The sequence below is a fragment of the Melanerpes formicivorus genome, unplaced genomic scaffold (genome assembly GCF_026170545.1).
Source record: "Melanerpes formicivorus ecotype bairdi unplaced genomic scaffold, bMelFor1.0.p_v2 SCAF_27, whole genome shotgun sequence".
Taxonomy (NCBI): domain Eukaryota; kingdom Metazoa; phylum Chordata; class Aves; order Piciformes; family Picidae; genus Melanerpes; species Melanerpes formicivorus.
Genome location: NW_027142379.1, coordinates 439,081 through 463,389, shown reverse-complemented (window position 1 = coordinate 463,389; position 24,309 = coordinate 439,081). Strand labels below are relative to the sequence as shown.

Genomic DNA, 24,309 nt, shown 5'->3' with positions numbered 1-24,309 from the left:
AAGCAGGGCCCCTAAACCCAGCACCTTTCCTCCTCTTGCAGCTTCCTGCCTCACACTCAGTCAGGTGACCTGACTGCTTATCCCAGAAGATTTCCTGAGACATTCCAAAATAGTTTTCTACAATCACACAGAATGGTTGGGGTGGGAAGGGACCTCTGGAGACCACTGAGTCCAACCCTTCTGCCAGGGAAGGTTCACCCAGAGAAGGTCACACAGGAACACAGCCAGGTGGGTCTGGAATCTCTCCAGAGAAGGAGACTCCACCACCTCTCTGGGCAGCCTGCTCCAGGGCTCCAGCACCCTCACATTACAGAAGTTCCTCTTCATGTTTAGATGGAACTTCTGATGGTCAGGTTTGTGCCCCTTACCCCTTGTCCTGTCCCTGGGCACCACTGAACAAAGCCTGGTGCCATCCTCCTGCCACCCACCCTTGAGTATTAATCAGCATGGATGAGATCCCCCCCCAGGCTGCTCTTCTCCAGACTAAGCAACCCCAATTCTCTCCATCCCTCCTCACCAGAGAGATGCTTCAGTCCCCTCAGTATCTTTGCAGCCCTTTGCTGCACCCTCTCCAGCAAGTCCCTGTCCCTGAAGTGTGCTCATCTCCACAAAGATTTTTTCCCCACTGTAACATGCAAAGAGCCACCCTAGTACAAAGGCACCGAGGGCCTACCTGGTGTCTTTGCTGTCCCCACTCGCACCTTCTCCTCAGAGTGACTTGACTGCTCTGCTGTGGGAGAGAGAACCTCAAGCAGCTCCAGCCCAGCACAGCCTGGTGGCTCTGCAGCAGCTCCCAGCCTGCAGCTTGGGGCTGCACTTTATTTTGGGATGCTGCGAAGAGCCTCACAACTGCATAGCTAAAATGTACCCCTGGCAAGGAGGGGCCTGCAGTTGTCCTCTCTGTTAGCCTCTTGCTGCTCAAGCTCCTAAGTGGGAGACAGGAAACCTAGCACAATCTATTTAAAACTCCTTTCCCTCCCACCTGAAGCTGGCAGCTGCCTCTGCAATCTTCCCTTTTGTGCCCAGTTTGTGTTTAATTATGAATTGTTATTTAGACTTGCTGCTGCCACAGAGCCTTTGGGATTCAATATCACACATGGGAATGAGGAGCTGTACAAACAGCCTCTGCCCAGCCTTTCCCTCGCCTCAAAATGCAGCCTGCTAGGTTTTGGTTGTTTGTTTTCCTGGGTGCTTGCTCTCCTAACAGTGAAAGAATACTACAGATTTAAGCCTTTTTTTGGCAGAAAAGCCTGCTCCCCAGAAGTCTCCCTGCCCCACAGCTTGGTTGCCTTCTGCAGAGGGCACATTTCTTGACCCACACAGCAGCATCTCCTCTGCACATCCTGAAGCAGACATCTGCAAAACCATTCCTTGTTCTTCACCACCCTCTTCAGAGCTCTGCAGGTAGGCTTGGGTGGCCTCATCTTGTACTATTCACCTCCCTTCAAGCCTGGTTTGTCTGTTGCTGCTGTTTGATGCCCCATGCCCTTCTCAAGCCACCACAATTCCTGCAGAACTCACTCACTGTTTTAAGGAGCTCCTTTGCCTCTGACCATAGATGACTCTGACCTCCTCTGGCCACCTTATCTGCCTCCTGTGCTGACCTCCTGTTACCTGCACACTTGAAACTTTTCACACTCTTTCTCTTAACCTTTTGGGCTCTTGGCTTTTCTTTTCCATTTTCTTTGTTGTTCCTTATCCTTATTTATAATCTTCACATTCCAGTAGGGATTGGGTTCCTAAATCAAGCCCAGACAATAAGTGGGGGTGCCTGCCTCTGCCCAGGATCCCCCAACAATTACATCTGAACCAGCTGACCCATTTCAGCCAGGGTCTGCAGAGATATTATTCTCAATGAAGTAACCTCCATGGGTCATGAAAATAGTTCCCTGGGTACTGGAACTAGCATAAATCACTGCTCTTGTTGAGGCAACTCTGAGTCGTGGGCTCAGCTGCCTGGCTGCAGCTCCCAAAGAGGAGAAGGATTTTGCACAGCCAAGCTGCTCAGGTTCTGTCTGCTCACAGCATTTGTTTTCCAGCACCTCAGCCTCACACTTCTGTCTGCACTGGCATCCTGTTTTCTGCTCAGCTGCCCACAGTTCCAGGTATGAGTCTAGGACATAGACTCACAGAATTGTTATGGTTGGAAAAGACCTTTAAGATCATGGAGTCAACCTAAGACCACCATGGCCACCAAACTGTATCCCCAGGTGCCATGGACACCTCCAGGAATGGTGACTGTTCCAATGTTAAGAGCAGCCATAAACAGCACCTGGAAGTGTTTTTAAGTGATTAGGGTGGGCCTGGGTTTGGTTTTGTTTATTTGTTGGGGGGTTTATTGTTCTTATTTATCACAATGGGTATTGTTCTAAATGGTTCCACTCACTGGAGCCATGACTGCTTGTTTTTTAACTAACACCAGGTTTGCTGCCAGGGTAATAAAAGAGCAAAGTCCCAGAGGATCAAACCTCTAAATGTTAATAGGTTTAGTAATTTTTCATGTCTCATTACTTCTAAGCCTGCTGTTATTCTTAGAAGAGAGGATGGAGCTTAAATTCTGATTTTTAAATCATTTGGGATCAACAGGAGTGTTTGTAGCCACTACCAGGGTGAAAAGCTCTCCTAGAAAAATAACTGTTCACATGCTGACACTTCTGACATTGAGACTAAAGCAAGGAACTCCCCTTCCAAGCTCTACAGCAATTTCTGGTGATGTTTTCTCCCTTTGTCTTAAATCAGCACGTTAAGAGGTGACCTCCTGCACTACCGACCCAGCCAACAGCACAGCACAGCCACAAAGGTAAGGAGAAGCACAGCAGCAAAGCAGAGCCCTGCAGGAAGGGAGATGAAGGGGTTAAGGCTGCTGTTTTATCCTCACAGCACCCCTGGTTACGCAATGGCACTGGGTGTCCTGAGATCCCCAGCTCAGCCAAGTGACATAAGGAGAGTTCAGCAGCTTCACCTCTGGCGATCCTCATCCCGCAGGCTACAGGCAGGCTCTGGGCAGCTGCTGAGCTGGAGTCATGGCTCCTTGTGAACGAAGACACCACCTCCACAGGCCCCCAGTGCTTGGCAAACACCAGGCCAGGGATGCAGGAAGGGGAGAGAGACCACACTCATCCCAGCACCAACCTCAGGCTCACCAGTGGGGCTTGCTGCCTGCAGATCCTCCTGCTCCTGCTGCAGCGAAGAGACTGGGCTGCTTACGGATTCCTTCCTTTGTTACCTCCTGTGGCTGGCCCAGAAATAGCCTCTAATCCCCTGTCTGTCACACTCACAGAATCTCCTTTAGCTCAAGTGGAAGTGCCCTGTGTGTCAGAGCACCAGGGCCCTCTCCTGCATGGAGCACACGTGGGTCTTAGCTGGTACCAGCAGCGTCTGGACTGGTTTGTTAGTCTATGCTCAGGGCATGCCTGAGCCAGACTGAGAGCTGGAAACATGTGGGCAAAAGCATTTTGTATCAGAAAAAATAATGTCATAAATTGAACTGAAACTTCTCCTTGGAGAGCTTGCAGTTTGGACTTGCACTCCTGCTTTTGGCAGGAGGTGTCTCTCAGTTCCTGGGTAAAATGTCTCCATTCCTGGGTACAATTTCCAGCCTGCCACTTAGGAGCCTCACCTGAAATGGGGAAGAGCCAGGTTCAAGTCCACAGCCTAATAAGGCAGATAAGGTACTGCAGGCCATTCCATGGACCCCTCAAAAGACAACAGGCTCCACCTGTGAAAACCCCTGGAAGGACAGGTTTTGAAACCTCAGTAAGGCTCAATGAGCACAGGAATCTTGGGGCCAACTGAAGTACTCTTCCCAGAGTTCTGCAGCAAGATCCAAACCTCAGGTAGAGATATTCCATGTCTTGGCTTCAGAGGGCTCAGGGAAAAAGCCCACACAACTCAAAACCATTCTGAGTGCTGCTAGCTGCTGCTTCTGAGGAACAGGACTATTTAATACAAGTGTATGCATCAGGGGCACATCCATGCTGAGATCCACCAAAGCAGGATGACCAGAGCTGATCTTCATGCCACCAGCCAATCACCACAAGACATTCTCCAGGAGCAGGGCAGAGGCAGCTTGTGCTTTTCTAACTGCACAGGCCGCTGCTTGAAGGCCAGCTCAAGGAAAAAGGAATCATCTTGGGATGATAAATTTGAGACAGACACAGCCCATGTTCAAGTACCCATCACTTTCAGACTCAGGGCTCCTCTGTGGTCATGCCAAGCACGTGGTGTTTCAGGGTGAAGAAACACAGAGGCTGAGAAGAGGCTGAACTTGGAATGAATTCAGACTCACAGCTTTCCTTCAACCCTGACTTAAACAACTTCAATGAGCACTGACCTTCAGGTCCACTGAGAAAAAAAGTCTGGAGAGAGGAGCCTGTGTTTTCACTGTGCAATACCACCTAGTGCTGCTCCTTCCCAGCCTTTCTGGCTTCCCCTTTTCTCTGAGTTTGGATGGGTTCTATCTGACCTGACCTCAGTCCCACCATCCAGCCAGGCTGTGTTTGCACAGCCCCACAGGGAGCAGCTGCTTCGGCGCCATACCTGTGTGCAGGCAGGGATCTGAAAGCAGTATTCACATTCACTGGGGCTCCTCACTTCAGTTGGTATTGGCCAAGGGATCTTTGAGAAAATGAACTCCCTCTTTGTCCAGGAGAGAGACCTAATCCTGGTTTTGCCCTGGAGGATTACTGGGTACTTAGAAAGGCACTCACATGCACATTTTTGGTTGGTGCCAGCTGCATTTGGGTCCACAATACATAGCGTTGGCTTTGGTCTTTAGGTTTGACAATAGGCATTCCACTGCACCCAGACCTTGACCCTGCAGAGTGCCAGCCACCCTTTTGAAGCCACCCTTCTGCAGTCTGGGCCTGCTTTGCACCAGCAGCTCTCCCCCAGACAGTGCTGTGAACTCAGCGTGCGGGTGGCGGCTGCCCATTTCCCTGGAGGTGTTCAAAGCCAGGCTGGATGAGGCCTTGAGCAGCCTGGGCTGCTGGGAGGTGTCCCTGCCCAGGGCAGGGGGTTGGAACTGGCTGATCTTCAAGATCTCCTCCAACCCAAACTGTTCTATGAATCTCTGAATCATTAACACATCTGTCCCTTTAAGGACCACAAGGCCTGCTGACAGGTACAACAGCAACCTTATCTTTACAGCTCCTGGGGTATCCCTGAGCAGAACCATGCTGATCAAAAGTCACCCTGCATCAGTTACAACATTTAAGGTTTCTTACATAACACAAACCAAAGCCCAAGCTGCTCTGAAGGACAAGCCTCACTGAATGCCCAGAACTGCAGCGCCCCCAAAGAGAGGCAGCAGAGAAGGAAGCAAAATAATTACAACAAGGACTGGTTTCCATCTTAGGATTAGAGAGTTAGAATGATCCCATAGGAAAAGACTGCAAGCCCTCCACACTGCAAGAAGAGCTCTGCTCAGGGAGTCACTAAGCAGAAGGGATTGTCCCAGAATTGCCCTTTGAGCACTCACCCTTCAGAACTGTGACATTTTCTAGGTGCAAAAGGGCCATCCTAAGGAGGGCTCTGAACGTCAGGCACAACATACCCCACCTGGAACCTGGCCACAGGGTGCAGACTTGGACCTGAAAGGCAAGACCAGCTCTCACTGGGAACCTTTTCCACCAGCTGGGAAGAGCTGGGGTCAGGCTGGACCTGCTGGGGCAGTGCTTTGTGTGAGCACTTCCTAATATGTTAGAGGCAAACCAAACTAGGTCAGTGCAGACCAACAATTTAAATGGTTTAAAGCTAAAGATTAAGGGAGTGCTTACAGGAACTGTTCCAGTGGCAGATGGATGAGAACCCTGGCACTGATGAGCAAGCAAGGGCATTAATCTCTTCCACCAGCACAGCTGGAGCTCCCTTCCTGCCTTGCTCACACACTGCACCCTGAGGAACACATCCTGAAACCTCACCCTAGCAGCAGCTCTCCTTTGGAAAGGGGGATGGCACTGGAGTACTGGACCAGCAGCTCAGCTGGTGTTTGGAAAACTGCTCTCAGAGGTTGGCACTGAGTGAATGACAAGCTGAGCATCCACCCTGCCAGCCAGCAGCCAGATGAAAGCCTTACATTCACAATTGTCAGAGGCATGGGGGACATTCAGCATCACAAGCAGACTCAGGTTTGCTCTCTAACCTGATTGTTTTGCAGTGTTTCCCCATGTGGCAGATTTTTAATTGCAGTAACTTGAGGGGTGGAGTGCATTTTACAGGCCTAAATCACCTCCAGGTGTGTAGCAATGCCTAATCCCCTGAATATGAGCTACTTCTGAGCTGCTTCCCCATCCCGCTCACCCACCTCTTCCTGGACAGATTCCCAAATCCCTTACTCAACACAGCATCCATTTATTCCCTCAGGACTCCAGCAGGAGATTGCTCAAGTGAGAAATGAGTAGAGATTGGGGAAGGAGATAAGGGTTTGGCCAGCTGCTTGACAAAACACAGTCTCTGCAGCACCTGCAGCATCATTTCACACAGAGTTCAGAGTGCTGCAGCTCTCAGGAGCCACAGAAGTGAAAAGCAAAGAGAAAAGTATGGTTACTACAGAAGCCACCTATGCCTGGTAGGTGTCCATCCATCCATCCAGGAGGCATGGAATCAGAGAATGGTTTGGGCTGGAAGGGGCCTTAAAGGTCATCCAGTTCCAACCCCCCTGCCATGGCTAGGGACACCTCCTGCTAGTCCAGGTTGCTCAAAGCCTCATCTATGCTATCTTTGGTTCATCCTAACTCCATGTTAGCTCGACAGGTCCAATGGGAAACCAACTTACTGGGGCAGGGAGGACACAAAAGTAGCCTGGCAACAGCAGAAAGGCTGGAGCTGGAGGTACCCAGAGCATCCACAGAGAGCAGTATAAGCAGAGAGCAAAGAGAAGCCACACAGCAGTGGCAGTCTGGCTGCTCATCTCCTTGCAGCTGCACTTTGAAAGAGTTCAGTGAGGTTGCTGTGGTCAGTGTCCCCCTGCAGCAGCAGTAGCACAGCTTTTTGACAACCTCAGCCAGAAATGCAGCCAGAAATCAGTGCAAAGCCCATGGCAGTGGAGCCACTGGAGTTACAGCAGTGTGCCCAAGGCTCTGCCCTCTTTGGCTTTCAATGAGAGTGCCCATAGGTGAGATACTGAAATGCTAAACCCAAACCAATACCTGCTTGTCACTCAAATTACTTTCAGCATCTGCCAGGCTGGCAGAGCCAAGAGCTATTGGACAAGGGTTTGGAAAAGGATGAGGCCTGCAGCTGTGACAGGATGCATCAGATGAGAGAGGAAGCCTCAGCTCCATTCTCCTGGCACTCTGCCTCAGAGCATCCCCACTGTGCTCACACAAACCACCTCAGAGGAGGAACCATCCATTCCAGCTCCAGTCCTCCCCAGCAGCCACGGAGGCCCCCAGCACCTGCAGCTCCTCCAACAAAGGCAAGGGCTGGCCACCTACCCCTGCCCTTTGGAGCCAGCTGGAGCGGTGGGGGCCGGCCACCCCAAGCCCGGTGCCAGCGGTGTGTCCCACCACACATTCCTGCCCTGCACACAAAGCAGCTCATTCTGAACATCAAGCAGGAGGGAGGCGAAGAATAGGGAGCAATTATTCCAGTTTCAGCGGGCCGAGGAAGCATTGTAAGGGTGGAAAAGACAAGAGAGGGCTTGAGTTGTGTGATTAGCACCGAAGGGAGATGGATGAAAACTAACCCCGGAGCCACAAAAACCTGCCCAGCTGCCAGCAGCCGGGGCTCAGCCCCTGGTGGGACACTGCCTGTCTGCACGGCACAGCTAAGTAAAGAATTCTCTCTCTCTCTCTCCCTGTGATGAAGTCTTGCACAGCCTACACCAGAGCAGGATTAGTAACATCATCACTGGGACGTGAACAACTGCTAAGAGCAAACAAGTTAAGAACATTTTTCTGTTAACCACAGGACTGGGGAATGCAGAGATTTCAGGGCATTTAGGAGCATAAATAGACCTCTGCCTGCCTCCTGCTGAAAAGATACTTCAAGCATCTCTCCTGTACACAGCCCTGCTGGGGACAGCCTCTTCCCTGCACTCTACCAACAGAAAAACTCTTCCCCATCACCTTACCTACTGTGTTTTGGTCTGATGATCCTGAGTCTACACACAAGGCATTCCTTGGGCTCAAAGCAAGATCTGAAGTTAGGACTTGGGACGTGCAGGGCTGGATTAGCACCCATGGAAGCTGGGGGAAGCTCACACACTCCCCTGGGTGAGGTCAGGGTCTTCCCTAGTGATGCTGCCTTTGAGCAGCAATAGGGCAAAGGACCTCCAGGAGCAGCTAAGAGAATTGGCACCACATGAGGAAAGTGGGAGGAGATGACCCTCTACTGCAGTGCCACCTGGCAGGCTGGCTTGAGGGCTTCCTCAGCTAAGCAGAAGAAGACCATTTAGAAGTTAAGGAAAGGCAGCTCACATGAAAAATTCCTCTTCTCTAGTGTGAACAGCAGCACCTTCTCGAAGGAAGCCACATCTTTGCCAGAGACATGCAGTGATCTGCAGTCACACTCTGAACATCACTGCTCTGCCACCTGAGAGGAACACGGGGAGCAATACATATCCCCAAGCTCAGCCTCTCCTCATGCACAGGACATGCTGTGACCATCCTCATTAAAATTAAAACCCTCCAAAACGAAGTCTTGGTGGAGCCAGTGCCCAACACAAATGGCCATTTAAATCAGAAGTGCCAAACTTTCAGAGAGTGAACAGCAGACCCAAATCCTATTAAGCAGCCATCGGTGTCAGTGTTTATTCCTCACAAATCAGGGACAAGGAGCCTAATAAATGGTGTCAGGCTGTGCCTGGTGAGATGGAAGAGGAAGGGGATAGCCCTGGGGAAAGGACATGACATTAATCAGCATCACCCCTGCAACCCCCTTGACAGAAACAAGGTAGTAAACTCATTAGCCACTTAGAAACTAAGCTCCTTCCTTGCTCTGCTCAGTGACAGCCCACGGATGGCTTCCAGCCTGCAGGTTTGGCATCCTTCACAGCTCTTCCTGTCCTGTGATTCCATGATTCTGTGCTTGGATTTGTATTTGCCCCTTGCTTGAGACACACCAAAATTTGGGGGTTGTTTATAGGCTGTTGCTAGATCTTATTTCCCCTCTGTCTTCTTGTTTCTATCTCATTTTTACTACCCTATTCCCTATCCTCTTCACCTGGGATCTAATCATCTGCAACACCCAGGACCAATAATTCTATGATCCTATAACAATCATAGATTCATAAAATGGTTTGGGTTGGAAAGGACCTTCAGGATCATCCCGTTCCAATCCCCTGCCATGGGCAGGGACACCTCCCACCAGCCCAGGTTGCTCAAGGCCTCATCCAACCTGGCCTTGAACACCCCCAGGGAGGGAGCATCCACAACCTCCCTGGGCAGCCTGTTCCAGTGCCTCCCCACCCTCACTGGAAAGAATTTCTTCCTAATCTCCAGTCTCAATCTCCCCTCTTCCACCTCAAAGCTGTTGCCCCTCACCCTATCACAAGCCCTTGGTAAAAGTCCCTCTCAGCTTTCCTGTAAGACCCCTTCAGGTACTGGGGGCCTAGAAGAAAGCTGTGGAAGGACTCTTCAATAATAATGCATAATCTTCAGAGCCAAACTGGGGGAAATCCACTTCAAGAAGTACTGCTGAGCTGCATAACAATACACTTCCCTTCTCACTACCTAGGTGGGAAAACACAACATTAAGACCAACAAACCCCAGGCCTGACCTTTCTATCAGGTTTCACCATTCATTTCCACCAGGTTTCATCATTATTTTCCACCAGGTTTCACCATTCATTTCCATCAGGTTTCATCATTCATCTCCATCAGGTTTTTAGAGCTGTGCTGGGAGGCAGAGGTCTGCTCCCATCCCTCCCAGGAAACCTAAGCTGCCAGAGCATGCTGAGGATGCAGCCATCTTGCCCGGGGGCCCTGTCCCCACTGCAAGTGCAGCGGGCAGCAGCCTGCAGTTATCATCACGTACTTTGCTTAAATTAGTCTGAAATGGAGCCTGTCTCCAGCCTGGAGCCTGCTGGTAACTGGAAAGGAATCTGTGCCCTGTGCAGCACACAAGACAGGATCAGGTCACTGCTGGAGAGCACTTGGCTTGGCTATTTTTATTGTCTGCCCGAATACTTTTCTCCAGCGCCGTTCGGAGCGGCTGAAAGAATGGTAGAGATGAGGAGGTTTGACGGCCAGATGCCCTGCTCACCCACAGCAACCATGGCCTCCTCACTTTTGGATGTTTCTCAAATATTTGCCCCTGTTGCCAGGAGGCTGAAGGCATTTTGAAGTTGCAACATGATGAAATCTAATCAGGGTGAAGTGGGATGGTTTCATTTTCATCAGATTCCTCTTTCAAAGGCACAAATTTACCCTTCTGATCCTTCTCCCTGCAGCTAGGACTGAGCTGAGACAGAAAGCACTGCTACATGAGGAAAAGAACCACCCAACCCCTCTTCCATCAAGACCAACTGATGGCTGAAATTCTCCATGTTTCACAGAATCATAGAAATGCTTTGGTTGGAAAAGGCCTCTGAGATTCATCAAGTCCAACCATCAGCCTACCACCACCTTCAGGGCAGTATGTGTTACCCCCTGTGCAGCCAGCTCCTGTGCCCCCTGCTAGAGAGGTGGTCTTTGTGTGGTGAGACTCAAGATTCCCAACTGCATCTTCCAGGAATCCAGAGTTCAAATAAGCTTCCACCTGGGGACATTCCTGACTCAGCATTTGTAGCAGGCAGTTAGTACTTCATTTGCAGTGTCTGACCTGCCACAGATTTGGGCTTAGGTCTGCAGCTAACAGATCATTCAATCATCAGCTTCATTCCATTTCCACACTGATAGCAGGTTTTCCTTCCCAGCAGCTCCAGCTCTGCTGTGGATCATGTGGATCATGCTGGGCTGACCATGAGCCATTCTCTACTCCCACATCTGTTAAAGTCAGCCAGTTTCCCACCGCCAGCACCAAGAACTCATCCAGTCAGCTCTGCTTAAAACCATGCTAAGGATGAAGTTGGCCTACCCCACGTTTAATTCGTCTGTGTGGTATTAAATCAGGGCCCTCCAACCAGGGGTGCAGCCTTCACCCCTTCTCCTACACCCCTAACACCATTCCAGAAGCAGCAGACTGCTGTCTTCACCTGGATGTCCAAGCCAAGCCCTGGTCCCTGGTTGCAAAGCGCCAGTGTTGGCCATGGCGACTCTGGCTGCACAAGTGTTAGCTAAGCCAGATCTGGTGGCAACCACACAGGGCCAGGGAAGAGTGATGTTATCAAATACCCTGCTTGATGTCATATCCTGCTTATTTATTTACCTACACCACCACTGAGCTGAGGAACCACCAGTGGACCAGGCTCCACTGCTCCAGATGCTCTGCAAACACCACGGTGAGGGATGACTGCTCACACAGAGGGTTTACCACTAAAGCAGGGTCCACCCTAACTAAACAAACACAGGAAGGATGTCTTCCCCAGCACTGCTGCTCCCTCAGCACCCTTCTTGAGCCTGTCTGCTCCCTGATGCAAGAAGCATGGCTTTGCTCCTTGAGCTAGGCTGCTACATGGAAAGAGAAGGGCTCTGCATCGCACAGAAGGGCTCTGCATCACACACAAGGGCTCTGCATCGCACAGAAGGGCTCTGTATCACACCACTTCTCTTCCCATAAATAATCCAAGGGCTGCATGTTGCCAGCTACTGAACACAGGGACATCTGAGGAGGCTCTTGGCTGCTGCAGGGTCACAGCTTGCCTGTCCCCCAGAGGCAGGACTCCCACCTGCCATGGCAGCAGCCCTTGCAGAGCGATGCTGAGGAGGCTGGAGCTGACTCTGGGTGTAATGGTTGACTTCTTAGCAGTGCTTTCCCTCTGAACTCCTGGCCTGCTGCTCTCTGGAAGCAAAGCCTCTGTGGTTATTGAATGACAGCCTGAACTTGCCCAGAAAAAAAAAGTACAGTAATCCTTATTTCAGTCAAACTGAACTTCCCTCCTCAATCTAGGAACCACAGGTGCCAAGCACCATTCAATACAGGCCAAGAAGCTCTCAATCCACTAAATCCTTGCATTATGGATCTACAGGAGCACCCCAGTGTAGGGCTGGCCTGGATTTCACCTCTCTGAGCCAAAGGAATTTCAAGGGCATCGATTTTTTTTTCTTCCCTAACATTGCATCTGATGGAGAAGAGGAAAATCTGGACAAGCACCTAGCAGGACCTGCCTCAGACCTCCACTGCTCAGAAAAACCACAGAGCTGCTGAGATCCACCCCACTGCTTGCTAGGCAAAACAAGACTGGGATGAAAAATGCACATTGCTTCAGCAGGGGCTGCTGGTGTCCCCTCAACAGGCAGCAGATACCTAAAAGGAGGTCAACTACCTGAAAGGAGGTTGGAGTGAGGGGAGGGTTGGCCTCTTCTCCCAAGTACCAGGCCTGAAATTGTGCCAGGGAAAGTTTAGTTTGGAGATGAGGAAGAATTGCTTTGCTGCAAGGGTGGTCAGGGGTTGGAAGAGGCTGCCCAGGGAGGTGGTGGAGTCCCCATCCCTGGAGGTGTTCTAGAAATGTGTTGCCATGGACACGGTTTTAGTGGCCATGGTGGTGCTGGATTATGTTTGGACTTGATGATCTTGGAGGGTTTTCCCAGCTGAAACAATTCTCTGATTCTATGAAACGTAAGGCTGGCTACAGGCAGAAGAATGTGCAGAGGTCAGCCTTTAAAAGGTATTGTAGCTGAGTAAGAAAAACCTCTGAACCTTCTGGGCAGAAGCTGAGGAGAAAATTGGAGTGAAGGCAAATGAGGTCTGCTGGTCACATTCCTCCCAGATCCCCAAAGAAAGATGCTGGCTGACTCTAACTCTGTTCTTAGCCATTTTAAGGACCTGTGGGTCCATTCCAACCAGATGATTAAACTTCTGTCCCAGTATCAAGGTGCCTGCCAGCAGAACTGCCTCCAAGGACACCACACTGCTAACTCAAACATGCCACAGCCATGTGCTGTGTGCCAACAAGAAACCTCCTGCTCTGCAAGATGCCCGGCACAGAAAGTGATGTGAGGGGACCCGTCAGACCCTGAAGAACAGTTGAGTGCTGGGGTCCCGGAGCTGTGTGTGCCACGAGAGCTGAGATGGGCTCCGAGGGCTTTAAATCCTACCGGGAGAGTCTCTCCGGTTAACTTTCCTAAGCGGAAAGACGGCAGCACAGCAGCACCGTGGGGGGCTGCTCCCGCACCCCTTCCCTCCCTGATCGCTCCCCCCTGCATCCAGAGGCTCCCGAAACACCCAAGGAGGAGGCAGGAGCTGGAACGGGGAGGAGGCGGCCGGTCCCAGCCGCCCGCCCCCGGTGCCAGCCGGCTGCGGGGCCGCCGTCCTTTGTCAGCTCGCCGTGCCCGGCTCGGCCCTTGCGGCACGGACCGGGCACCTCCCGCCCCCGGGGCAGCCCCCGCAGCCCGGGAAACCCGCACCCGCTCTGCGACCGCCGTTTCGCTCCCGGTCCCCGCGCACCCCCGGCCGCCGTGCATGCCCCGGCGTGTCCCCACCCTGGTGCCCTCAGCGCGGTTCCTCACCGTGCCCGAGGCCGCCGGTGAGTCCCGCTGACGGCGGCGCCGCCGCACTCACAGCCGGCCGAGGGCGCCGGAGCCCGGTGGCAGCGGCGGCAGCGGCTCCGGCCGCCCCCGGCAGGTGCCGTGTCGGGCAGCCCGCCCCCAGCACCGCCCCGGGACTGCCGCGGGAGGGCTGCAGCCCGGAGCTGCCGCCGCGGGGACCCCTCCCAGCATCCTGTAAATCAGCGGCGACTGCTCCTCGGTCCTGCACGATCCCAGCCCTGCAGTCACGGAATCCCCGAATCCAGCGTGGTGGAGGTCAGAAGGGACCTCTGGAGATCACCCAGTCCAAACCCCCTGCCAGAGCAGGGTCACGCACAGCAGCTTGCCCCAGGATCACAATGGCCAGGCAGGTTTGGAATCTCTCCAGAGAAGGAGACTCCACAACCTCTCTGGGCAGCCTGCCCCGGGGCTCCAGCACCCTCACACCAAAGAAGTTTCTCGTTAAGTTCAAGTGAAACCTCCCGAGTTCCAGCGTGTGCCTCTTGTCCCTTGTGCTATCACTGGCCACCACCAAGAAGAGTCCAGCCCCATCCTCATGACCTCCACCCACTAGCACTGAGAAGTTCACCTCTCGGGCTGCTCTTCTCCAGGCTAACCAGCCCCAGGTCTCAGCCTTTCCTCATCAGACACAGGTTCCAGTCCTTTCAGCATCCTTGTAGACTCTGTTGGACTCTTGCTAGTGATTCCCTGTCCCTCTTGAACTGGGGAGCCCAGAGCTGGACACACTACTCCAGATGTGGTCTCACCAGGGCAGAATAAGAGGGGAGAAGAACCTCCCTGGACCTGCTGGCCACACTCTTCTTAGTGCACCCCAGGACACCATTGGCCTTCTTGGCCACATGGTTGGCTCATGGTGAACTTGTCCTGCCCTCCCAGGTCCCTCTCCACAGAGCTGCTTTCCAGCAGGTCCTCGAGAGCAAGCCTCCCCTTGAACAAAAAAACCTTTCAAGCTGTGGAATGATTTGCATGAGGCACAGGGGAAGGAGTTAAAGCTTAGAGCAGGAGTTTGTACTTGTAATGCCCTGTTCTTGGCTGGTATGAACCCAGCACACAGCAATTACTGAGCTGAGCTGCTTTATGTCTAGGAATTAGAGGGGCCAGACTTGGTGCCACGGAAGCCTTTCTGGCTGAAGGCTGCAGGATCTCACTTTCCCATTCCCAGTGATGACAGATTGTGCAGGTGAGATGAAATCGGTTTCTGCTTTCCCTCCCAGCCCCTTGTCATCCACCTGCCTGCCCTCCTGGTGCCTGACACCTTCCCCTCCCTCTCAGCCCTGCATGGGCCTTTAGGATTCCTGGGTTTTGTCCAGCAGCTGTTTCACGGAGTCCTGGAAGGCTCAGGTTGGAAGGGACCTCAGAGATCATCTACTCCAACCTCCCTGCCATGGGCAGGGATTCCCCCCAATGAGACTTGGTTGCTCAAGGCTTTACCCAACCTGATCCTGAACACCACTGAGGACGGGGCATCCACAGCCTCTCTGGGCAACCTGTTCCAAGGTGGTTCCATGTTCACCCCAGCTCTTTGGATTTGCACACAGAACATTGCACTTGCCCCTGGCTCTAAGCCTTTAACACCCCTCAGATCCAATTCCTTTGCCTGGGAGCAGCAGAGCCCTGCAGAAGGAAGGGAGCAAATCCAGGGGGAAGTCTTCAAAAGCCAGGCAGTGGCTCTGCTGAAGCTGCTTATTGATCCACCCACTGCTGAGCCATCATAAAAGATCACACAGATAATTTTATTTCAGTTCATAGGTAACTTATTCCATCTTATCTTAACGTGGCTCCTGCTGTTCTTGTTTGAACTGAAATCTTCTGCTCCCGAAAAATAGCAGTGCCTTAATGGCCCTTGGCACAGGTGCCTCTGTACCAGGCTAAATGATGCTCAGCCAGGGCTACCTTCCATGCTGGCATCCCTGTCTCCATCTGCTAGCTCATCACCACCAGCCTAGGTGGCCATCACCACCAGCCTTAAATGCTCTCCCTGTGAGGAGAGGCTGAGAGAGTTGGGGTTGCTTAGCCTGGAGAGGGGGAGGCTCAGGGGAGACCTTATTGCTCTCTACAACTACCTGAAGGGAGGCTGTAGGCATGTGGGGGTTGGTCTCTTCTCCCAGGCAACCAGCACCAGAACAAGAGGACACAGTCTCAAGCTGTGCCAGGGGAGGTTTAGGCTGGAGGTGAGGAAGAAGTTCTTCCCAGCAAGAGAGATTGGCCATGGGCATGTGCTGCCCAGGGAGGTGGTGGAGTCATCATCACTGGAGGTGTTTAGGAAGAGCCTGAATGAGGCACTTGGTGCCATGGTTTAGTTGATCAGATGGTGCTGGGTGAGAGGTTGGACTCAATGATCTCTAAGGTCTTTTCCAACCTGGTTTCCATTCCATTCCATTCCATTCCATTCCATTCCATTCCATTCCATTCCATTCCATTCCATTCCATTCCATTCCATCCTACCCTATCCTATCCTATCCTCAGCACTTAACAGGATGCATAAATCACAGAGATGGGAGAAACCAGAAAGTGAGATGCAGAAGAAACACTTGAGGTGATGTCATAAAGGCAGCAAGAGTGAGCTGTGAGCCTTCATTATAAAGCCCATCATGAAGTAGCTCCTCCCCCAGCAAAACCCCATCTCCCCTGTTTTTTTCACAGAGTTGGACGCAGCCCAGCCCTGGTCTGTGATGATTTGGAGCACGCCACACAGTTAGCATGGCCACCATGGTCAGATTTCCATGGGGGAACAACAACGTCCTCCTCCTGTGCACCTCACCAAAAGGAGATCCTAATGTCAACACCACCACTCTGTAGTGACACCAGGGCCAGGAAGGCAGATTAGACCTGGCAGTAAGGGTGAGGAGAGATTCCTTAGGGGATGCCTGCACCCTGGACCCCTTCCTGGGTGAGAGTCCCTGCCTGTTCTGAACCAACACACCCAGCATAGAATTGTTTGGGTTGGAAAAGCCCTCTACGATCATCCAGTCCAACCATCAACCCCACCCCACCATGGCCACTAAACCATGGCCCCAGGTGCCATGGCCACACATTTCTTGAACACCTCCAGAGATGGGGGCTCCACCACCTCCCTGGGCAGCCTCTTCCAATCCCTGACCACTCTTGCAGCAAAGACATTTTCCTCATCTCTAAGCTAACCCTTCCCTGGCACAGTTTCAGGCCACTGACTCTCGTTCTGTCCCCCGGGGGAAGGGACCGACCCCCAGCTCACTCCAGCCTCCTTCTCCCATGTGCGTCACCGGTTCAGGAGCGTTTCAGGAGGAGCCAGGTGGATCCACAATCGTTTGCTTCCTGTCCTGACTCCAGATGGTTTTATTGATGCTTGAAACACTTGGAGTGTACTTTGCATGTTGGCCACGGCTCAGAGATACCGAGCAGCAAACAGCTTCCCCGAAGTTACCAGGCAATGAAACAAAGTCCCCTGGGGGGATGTAATCATAAAAGCTCCTCAACGTTTGTCCTCCTGTGATAAAAACAACAACCAAAACCTCACCACCCGCAGCTCAAACCCATAACCCTGCAGCATTTATTGTAGCTGTATGTACTTATGATAGGTCCTCACCCTGACGCAGGTGACAGGCAGGCAGCCAGCCCAAGAGGGAACGAACTAGGAGGGATCCTGAGGAGCTGACAAAAGGAAGCCTTCCACACAGCTTCCAGCCACTCCACCCCCGAGCAATGAGCACAGCTTCCCTTCTAGGCTAAAGAGATGAGGGGAGGCTGTAGCCAGGAGGGGGTTGGTCTCTTCTCCCAGGCAGCCAGCACCAGAACAAGAGGACACAGTCTCAAGCTGCACCAAGGGAAGTTTAGGCTGGAGGTGAGGAGAAAGTTCTTCCCAGAGAGAGTTGTTAGCCGTTGGAATGTGCTGCCCAGGGTGGGGGTGGAGTCACCATCCCTGGAGGTGTTCAAGAGGGGATTGGATGTGGCACTTGGAGCCATAGTTTAGTAGTCATGAGGTGTTGGGTGAGAGGTTGGACTTGATGATCTTTGAGGTCTCTTCCAACCTTGTTGATTCAATGAGGGCCAGGCAGACATCCACGCTGGGAACCTGAGGTGCTGCAGGTAGCTCTGGCTGATGGACAGCCACAGAGTCACAGACTCACAGATTCACAGACTCACAGATGGCATTGGGTTGGAAGAGACTCTCAAAGGTCACCTTGTCCAACCCCTCTGCAGCCAGCAGGGACACCTTCAACTAGATCAGGCTGCCCAGGGCTACATCAAGTCTAATCTTGCATATCTCCAGGGATGGGGCCTCAAGCACATCACTGGGAAATCTGTTGCAATACCTCACCACCCTCCTTGTGCAGAACTTCCTCCTGATGTCCAAACTAAATCTACCCTGTCCCAGCTTCAAACCATTGCTCCTCATCCTTTCACCATGGGCCCTTTTGGACAGTCCCTCCCAGCCTTCCTCTATGTCCCCTTCAGATATTGAAAAGAGCCACATCTAGGAGGTGCTAATTGCCCACAGCTCTCCTTGTGTCTCTCCTGCAGCAGCAGCACTATCTCACTTTTGGGTCAGGCAGCACAGACTATTCTCCTGCAGGATACTGCCAGGCAGGACCACCTCCAGCACAGTTCAGACCCCACTGAACAACCTCTGGAACTTTTCCCAGCCAGGTAGAGGCTAAAAGCTGAGCCCTTCAGTGCTTATTCTGGACAGAAAAGCCTTTCCATACCCAAAATTATCAAGAACAGATAGAGCAAAGCCTGATCTCTCAAGGGTGTAACAAAGCTGGATTTCTCCACCAGCTGACTCCTGTGGTAGCAGTATCCAGTGACAGATCCTGCAGGGACTAAAGGCTCAGGGGGAGGACCCAGAGGGTTGTTTTTAACATTTTTGTTACAGGATTTTGGGTTCTTGCTTGGTGTTTGCTTCTAGTAGCCATTTAATCCTATTTAAGCCCAGGAGCAGAGGTCATGCAGTCTTCCTCATTCCTGCTGGTGTTCTCACTGCCTTGGAAAACATGTCCTTTGACTTACAAGCAGGAAGCTAGAGCTCTTCAGCACCCAGAGGGCTTTCTGATGTGCTCCCCCCAGCTAAAGCTGCATTAGAAGCTGAGTGAAATGCAGCAGAGAGCAGCACAAGCACGGGTTCAATGGGTGTAGTCAAAACCTTGCCCATCTCACTGCCCCATCCAGCTGGCACTGATGGGAGATGCATGGAAAGGCAAGCTCAGAGTGAACAGCCAGGATATGTGCTGAGGACATCAGCTCTGGGGCCTGCCAGCTGGATCTGGAGCAGGGGGAGACAGCCTGGGAAAAGCTTGTACACACCACCTTGATGGTGCACATCATCATCATCATAGATGATGCTCTCTATGCTTGCCTTAGGGAGCAGGGGCAGACACCCTAGGGCTGTGCTTGCAGCACTCCTGCAAACAATTGCTGAGGACTGGTTGCTCTGGGTGGTAAGGGGATCAGAGAATTATTTTGGTCGGAAAAGACCTCCAAAATCATCAAGTCCAACCTAACACCACCATGACCACCAAACCATGTCCCCAAGTGCCATGGCCACAGGTTTCCTGAGCACCTCCACCACCTCCCTGGGCAGCCTGTTCCAAGCCCTGACCACTCTTGCAGCAGAGAAAACTTTCTTGGTCTCCAATCTAAGGCAACCCATGGGCATGATGGTTTGAGGGCCAGGTGCCAGCAGCCCACTTGCTTGTCAGAAATTTGTTCACTGCCAGTGGCCACTTTGAAATAGAATCTGATCAGTGGCCCCCATAGCACGAGCTGCACACCTTGTCAAACACAGAGCAGGGGCATTCTGAAGGGTCAGGGAAGCTGTCAAGCTATTATCTGCTTCACTTCATGTCACTGATGCACTTGGTAATGGAGATGGAAGAGTACACACAGCATGTTCCTTGAGCTGAGACCACTGCATTAGCAGGAGGAATGTGTCTACATGGTGAGTGGGTACAGCCTGCCAAGAACTACTCCATATACCTCCCCTTCCCCATGTATTATACCAGAGCTCATAGAATGGTAGAGCTTGGAGGGGACCTCTGGAGTCCATCCAGTCCACCCCTGCTGCCAAAGCAGGATCACCTAGGGCAGGCCACACAGGAACACATCCAGATGAATCTTGAAAGTCTCCAGAGAAGGAGACTCCATGACAGGGGTAATTGTGCTGGGGGAAACAAAGGACTCAGGCATCCATCTGGGAGGTCTTTCTCTTTGTTTTTGGTCTGTTGTTTTTTTTCTAGTCACCACAAAAAACCCTTCCAACCCCCAAGATGGACAGCAGGAAGGGAGATAAATATTGAGAGACTCTCCAGAGAGCCAACAGCAAGTTAAATACAGTGGCAGAAGGAGGAAGCCCCTGCAGCACAGGAAACAGGAATGCCAAGAGCATTTGCTTCACCAGAATGGAAAACAGACCTTATTTGAAGGGTGAAAGGACAACATCAAATGTCCCAAAAGGAAACTTTCCTGTGCCTGTAATTTATGTCAGGGGGTTGCTGGCCAGCAGCTCCAGTGGCCAAGCTCCAGTGAATCTGGCCTGGTTCATGCCACTGCTCAGGCAGCTGGTGTGAAATGCAAGAGCTGTGTCCTGTTTGCTGGGGAGGCAGGGGAGGCGTGGGATGGACAGAGGAAATGAGTTTTTGACATAAGACATGGGCTGCACTGAAGAAGGGTGAGTTCCTCTGAGCAGTTGCTTGCCATGCTGACCCACCCACACACCATGAAGAGGAGGGGCTGGAGCCAGGGCTATCAATCACAGCAGAACAAAACTCCAGGGCAGGCTCAGGTTGTGCAAATCGTGGCCACTCGCCTTTGGAGTTTGCAAACCTGAGCCCCAAGTTGGTCGGAGCCAGGACCATCTGAACCCCAGCCCAGAAAGCTGGGGGAAGTTTAGAGAAAGTCCTCAGCTTGGCTCATCTCCAATTCAAATTAACCCCTGGAAGGTGAGGAGGTGTTCAGCTAACTATCAAACCCCTCTCTAAAGGGTCAAGGCCATTTTCCCCAGTGAACAAAAGTGATTCTCCTTTCATCTCTCTTACACTGCATGTAGCAGGGCAGGGGGGTGGGGGGAAGGGTTGGACTTAATGGTCTCTCAAGGTTCCTTCCAACCCCTACCATTCTGTGACTCATCTCTCAGAGTCAACTTCAGAGAGCTGTGAAAAGAAAATTAAGAGGAGAGGAAGTCCAAACCCTGCAGCACTGCACAAAAGCCATTATTAAATATTCTCATGGAGGCTCCTCCCAGATCAAACCAGGGGAAAATCAGTTGAAGACTGAAATGAATCTGGGTGCCAGAGGTTTGTGAAAGGAAGCTCAGAAAGAATTTAGACAGAAAGGACATTTCCATCTGTGCCAGCTCAGGGAAGTTAACCCTGGGTGTTTTTATCCAGCTGCCCTCTCCTCTGCAGTGAAACCTTCCAGGTTGTGTCCTTAAACTTTTCCCTGGTTCTTGGTACCGCAGTCAGATATCTCTAAGGTCTGAATGGTGCTAACAATGGAAGCATGAAGAGGAACTAGAGGAAGGCTTCTTAAAGATATCAAAGAGAAGGGAAAAGACAGAAAAGAGATCTGCATCTGCTTCTCCTCCAGCCTCCTGGAGAGGTGAAAGGAAGGCAGAGAGAATGGCTGTGAAAAACCTCCTGTTGCCTTCAGAGCTGCTGACAGGCAGATTTAGGGAAAAGAAGAGGGGGAAAAGGACATTTATACAGAAGAGAAAAAAGGAGAAGGCTTTGAACACCTAATTAACAGACTCTGTCCCAAGTCTCTTCAGTTCAGCTGCATCACAAAAGTCTGACAGAGATCCATGGGACCACAACAACCTGCCTAAGAGAGTAAGCCACAGCACACAAAACCAGGCACTCCCCAAACCCACCCCCTTCCAAATTCAGGGGGCTGGGAAGGGGAGGAGGCCACAGCTGAGGGCCTGTTTTCCCTGCTCACTAATAAATTTAGTTTACAGAACCTTTTGTGAGTCCCTTTTAAGGTTGTTTGTTGATTAAAGCAGCAAACAACAAACTTACCCTTAATTTATGCTTCTTTTAACATTTCCAGCTTGGGGGGGGTGGGGTGGGTGTTGCTTTTTATAGGAGTTAATGAGGCAGAATAGGTTCTTTCTGGGGAAGATATTTTCTCACCAAATTAAGACCTGTATTGACCATAAAATAATGAGATGAAGGTGGCTTTTCTTTCAGGAGTAAATAAATCTCTGAGGAGGAAACTTCTCACGCACTTGGGACTGTCCTTATCGGAGAGATCTGAGAACAGCAGCCTCACAAGATGTTCTCCCTCTCCCTCTCTCTCTTTATTTTCTTTCTTTCCTTTTTGCCTTCCTCCTTTCAGCCAAGGCAGCAATAAAGCAGCAGTTGCTGGAAGTGTGCAAACAGCTCCAGCATGTGAGCACAAGTGAAAGAGAAAACCACCTAACTCCCCTTGGCTGCAGCAGGGCCACCAAAGTCCATGGCAGGGACTCCCTACAAGTGTTCAAGGCCAGGTTGGATGAGGCCCTGAGCAAGCTAGGCTGGTGGGAGGTGACCCTGCCCACAGCAGGGGGGTTGGAATTGGATGTTCTTTAAGGTCCCTTCCAACCCAAATCATTCTGCCAACCAGGGAGGTGGTGGAAGCTTCATCCTTGGAAGTTTTTCAGGCCAGGGTGGATGTGGCTCTGGGCAACCTGGTCTAGTGGAAAGTGTCCCTGCCCATGGCAGGTGGGTTAGAGCTAGATGATCCTTGAGGTCCCTTCCAACCCCAGCAATTCTGTGAATCTATAACCATGAGGGTCCTCCAGGCAGGACAGAGAAATGGGTCACATCACCCCCCCTTAAACACTCATTTTGAAGTAGCTCCTAGCAGAATCCCATCCAAGAGAGGATTCTTCAAATTAAAGCTCCCTTGCTGCCTCAGATCTGCTGTGTTTTGCCAGTCTGGTGTAGGAGGACAAGCCAAACTACCTGAGAAGGACTGGAAGCTACTGTGTGACACCAGTAATCAGCACAGGATGTTATTAATTAGGGACACACAGACAGAACAAGGTCCCTGTGTGACAGGAGAGCATCAGGCCTGGTTCCTCTGAGGGATGGGGAAGAAAGGCTTCTTTTCACTGCAGGCTTCAGGCACTCTCAAGGGTGATAACCCTGTTTGTCCTCACCGGAAAGGCTGAATCAAGGCAGCTCTCACAGCTACCCGAACTGGTTGGTGCAGTCTGTGCTCTGCGTGGTGCCGTCTGGGCAAAGGCACTTGGGGGGATTCTGGTGTTCAGCATCAGCCTTTGCTCCAGAGAGAAGCCTACCTCGTGGCTTATTTGCTGCCATTTGGATTGTGCTGATTGCTTAATCACCCCATTTTATGGGTAAGGACAAGGCTGAGCCTGCTCTGGAGTGCAAGTACAGATCAGGAAGGCCAAGAGCTGCACCTGGCTCACAGCAACCCCACACAGTGTTCTAGGCTTTGGGCAGACTGGCTGGAAACTGCCTGGTGGAAAAGGACCTAGGAGATTGGGTGACAGAGGCTGAAGATGAGCCAGCAGTATGCTTAGGTGGCCAAGAAAGCTACCAGCACCCTGGCCTGGATCAGCAATAGTGTGGCCATCAGGAGCAGGGAAGTGATTCTGCCCCTGTACTGGGCACTGGTGAGGACACATGTCAAATCCTGGGTTCAGTTTTGGGACCCCCACTCCAAGAAGGACACTGAGGGGCTGGAGCAGGTCCAGAGAAGGGCAACAAAGCTCTGAAGGGGCTGCAGAACAGGGCTGGGGAGAAGCAGCTGAGTGACCTAGGGTTGTTCAGCCTGACGAAGAGGAGGCTGAGGGGAGACCTCAATTGCTCTCTACAGCTCCCTGAGAGGAGGTTGCAGTGAGGTGAGGTTGGTCTCTTTTCCCAAGGAACAGGCAGCAACACAAGAGGAAACAGCCTCAAGCTGCACCAGGAGAGGTTTAGGTTGGATATTAGGCAAAATTTCTACCCAAAAGAGTTATCAAGGCCTGGCTCAGGCTGCTCAGGGCAGTGATGGAGTCCCCATCCCTGGAGGGGTTTCAAAGCCACGTAGCTATGGTGCTGAGGAACCTGGCTTAGTGGAGACCTGGCAGTGCTGGTTACCACTTGGACTCTATGATCTTAAAACTCCCTTCCAACCAAAGCAATTCTGTGATTCTATTTTCCCTTCCACTGCTGGCAATCTGCAGACAAGACAGCACTAAGGTCTTTAGTTACCCCCAGGATGCCAGGAGCTGTGCAGCAGCGACAGGAACGCTGTCCTTAGTCTCACAGTGCTGCCAGGCTGACCCAGGAGAGAGCAGCTCAGTGCACCTGCAGCTGTGGCAGTGCTGGTTGCCCTTTTGCAATGGAGCAGCAACACAGCTCCAATTTCAAAGCAGCTACAAGACCCAGCCCGGTCACAGACTGGTTTGAATGGGGCAGTTTTCATATCTCCTATGCAAATGTCTGTTAGCACAACAATGTTATCCCTTGTTATCTGCAAACAGCAGGATTTTATCCAGCTCTCCTCTTCCTCCCTGATGGTGGAAAATGTATACAAAGTATAGTCAAAGAAACCTGAGCCACGGGGCCAGCCACTCCCTGTGAAACCACAGACTGCAGGAATGAGAAAAGGAACTCGACAGGCATCAAAAAGTCAACACCCAGGGAAATTCCTGCCTTTGGTAAGGCTTGGGAAGATCAGCCCCTGCAGACCCAGATGCTGTGAGAGACAAATCAACCAGAGAAGGAATAAGAGCTGAAAGAAAAGAAGTGAT

The 24,309-nt window shown here is 51.8% G+C and overlaps 1 protein-coding gene across 7 annotated transcripts in view; it reads right to left on the bottom strand.

Moving 5' to 3' along the window:
* SHROOM3 (shroom family member 3) overlaps positions 1-24,309 on the bottom strand; it is a 130,291-nt gene that overhangs the window by 35,330 nt on the left and 70,652 nt on the right. The window contains exon 1 of one of the 7 annotated variants that reach the window (XM_068153780.1): positions 8,075-8,184. The exons of 5 other annotated variants lie outside the window; for them this stretch is intronic. In XM_068153780.1, coding sequence (XP_068009881.1) covers positions 8,075-8,184 — 110 coding nt within the window. Of the gene's footprint in view, positions 1-3,132; positions 3,176-8,074; positions 8,185-24,309 lie in introns of those variants that run through there. One more of the 7 variants, XM_068153785.1, reaches the window with a different exon arrangement.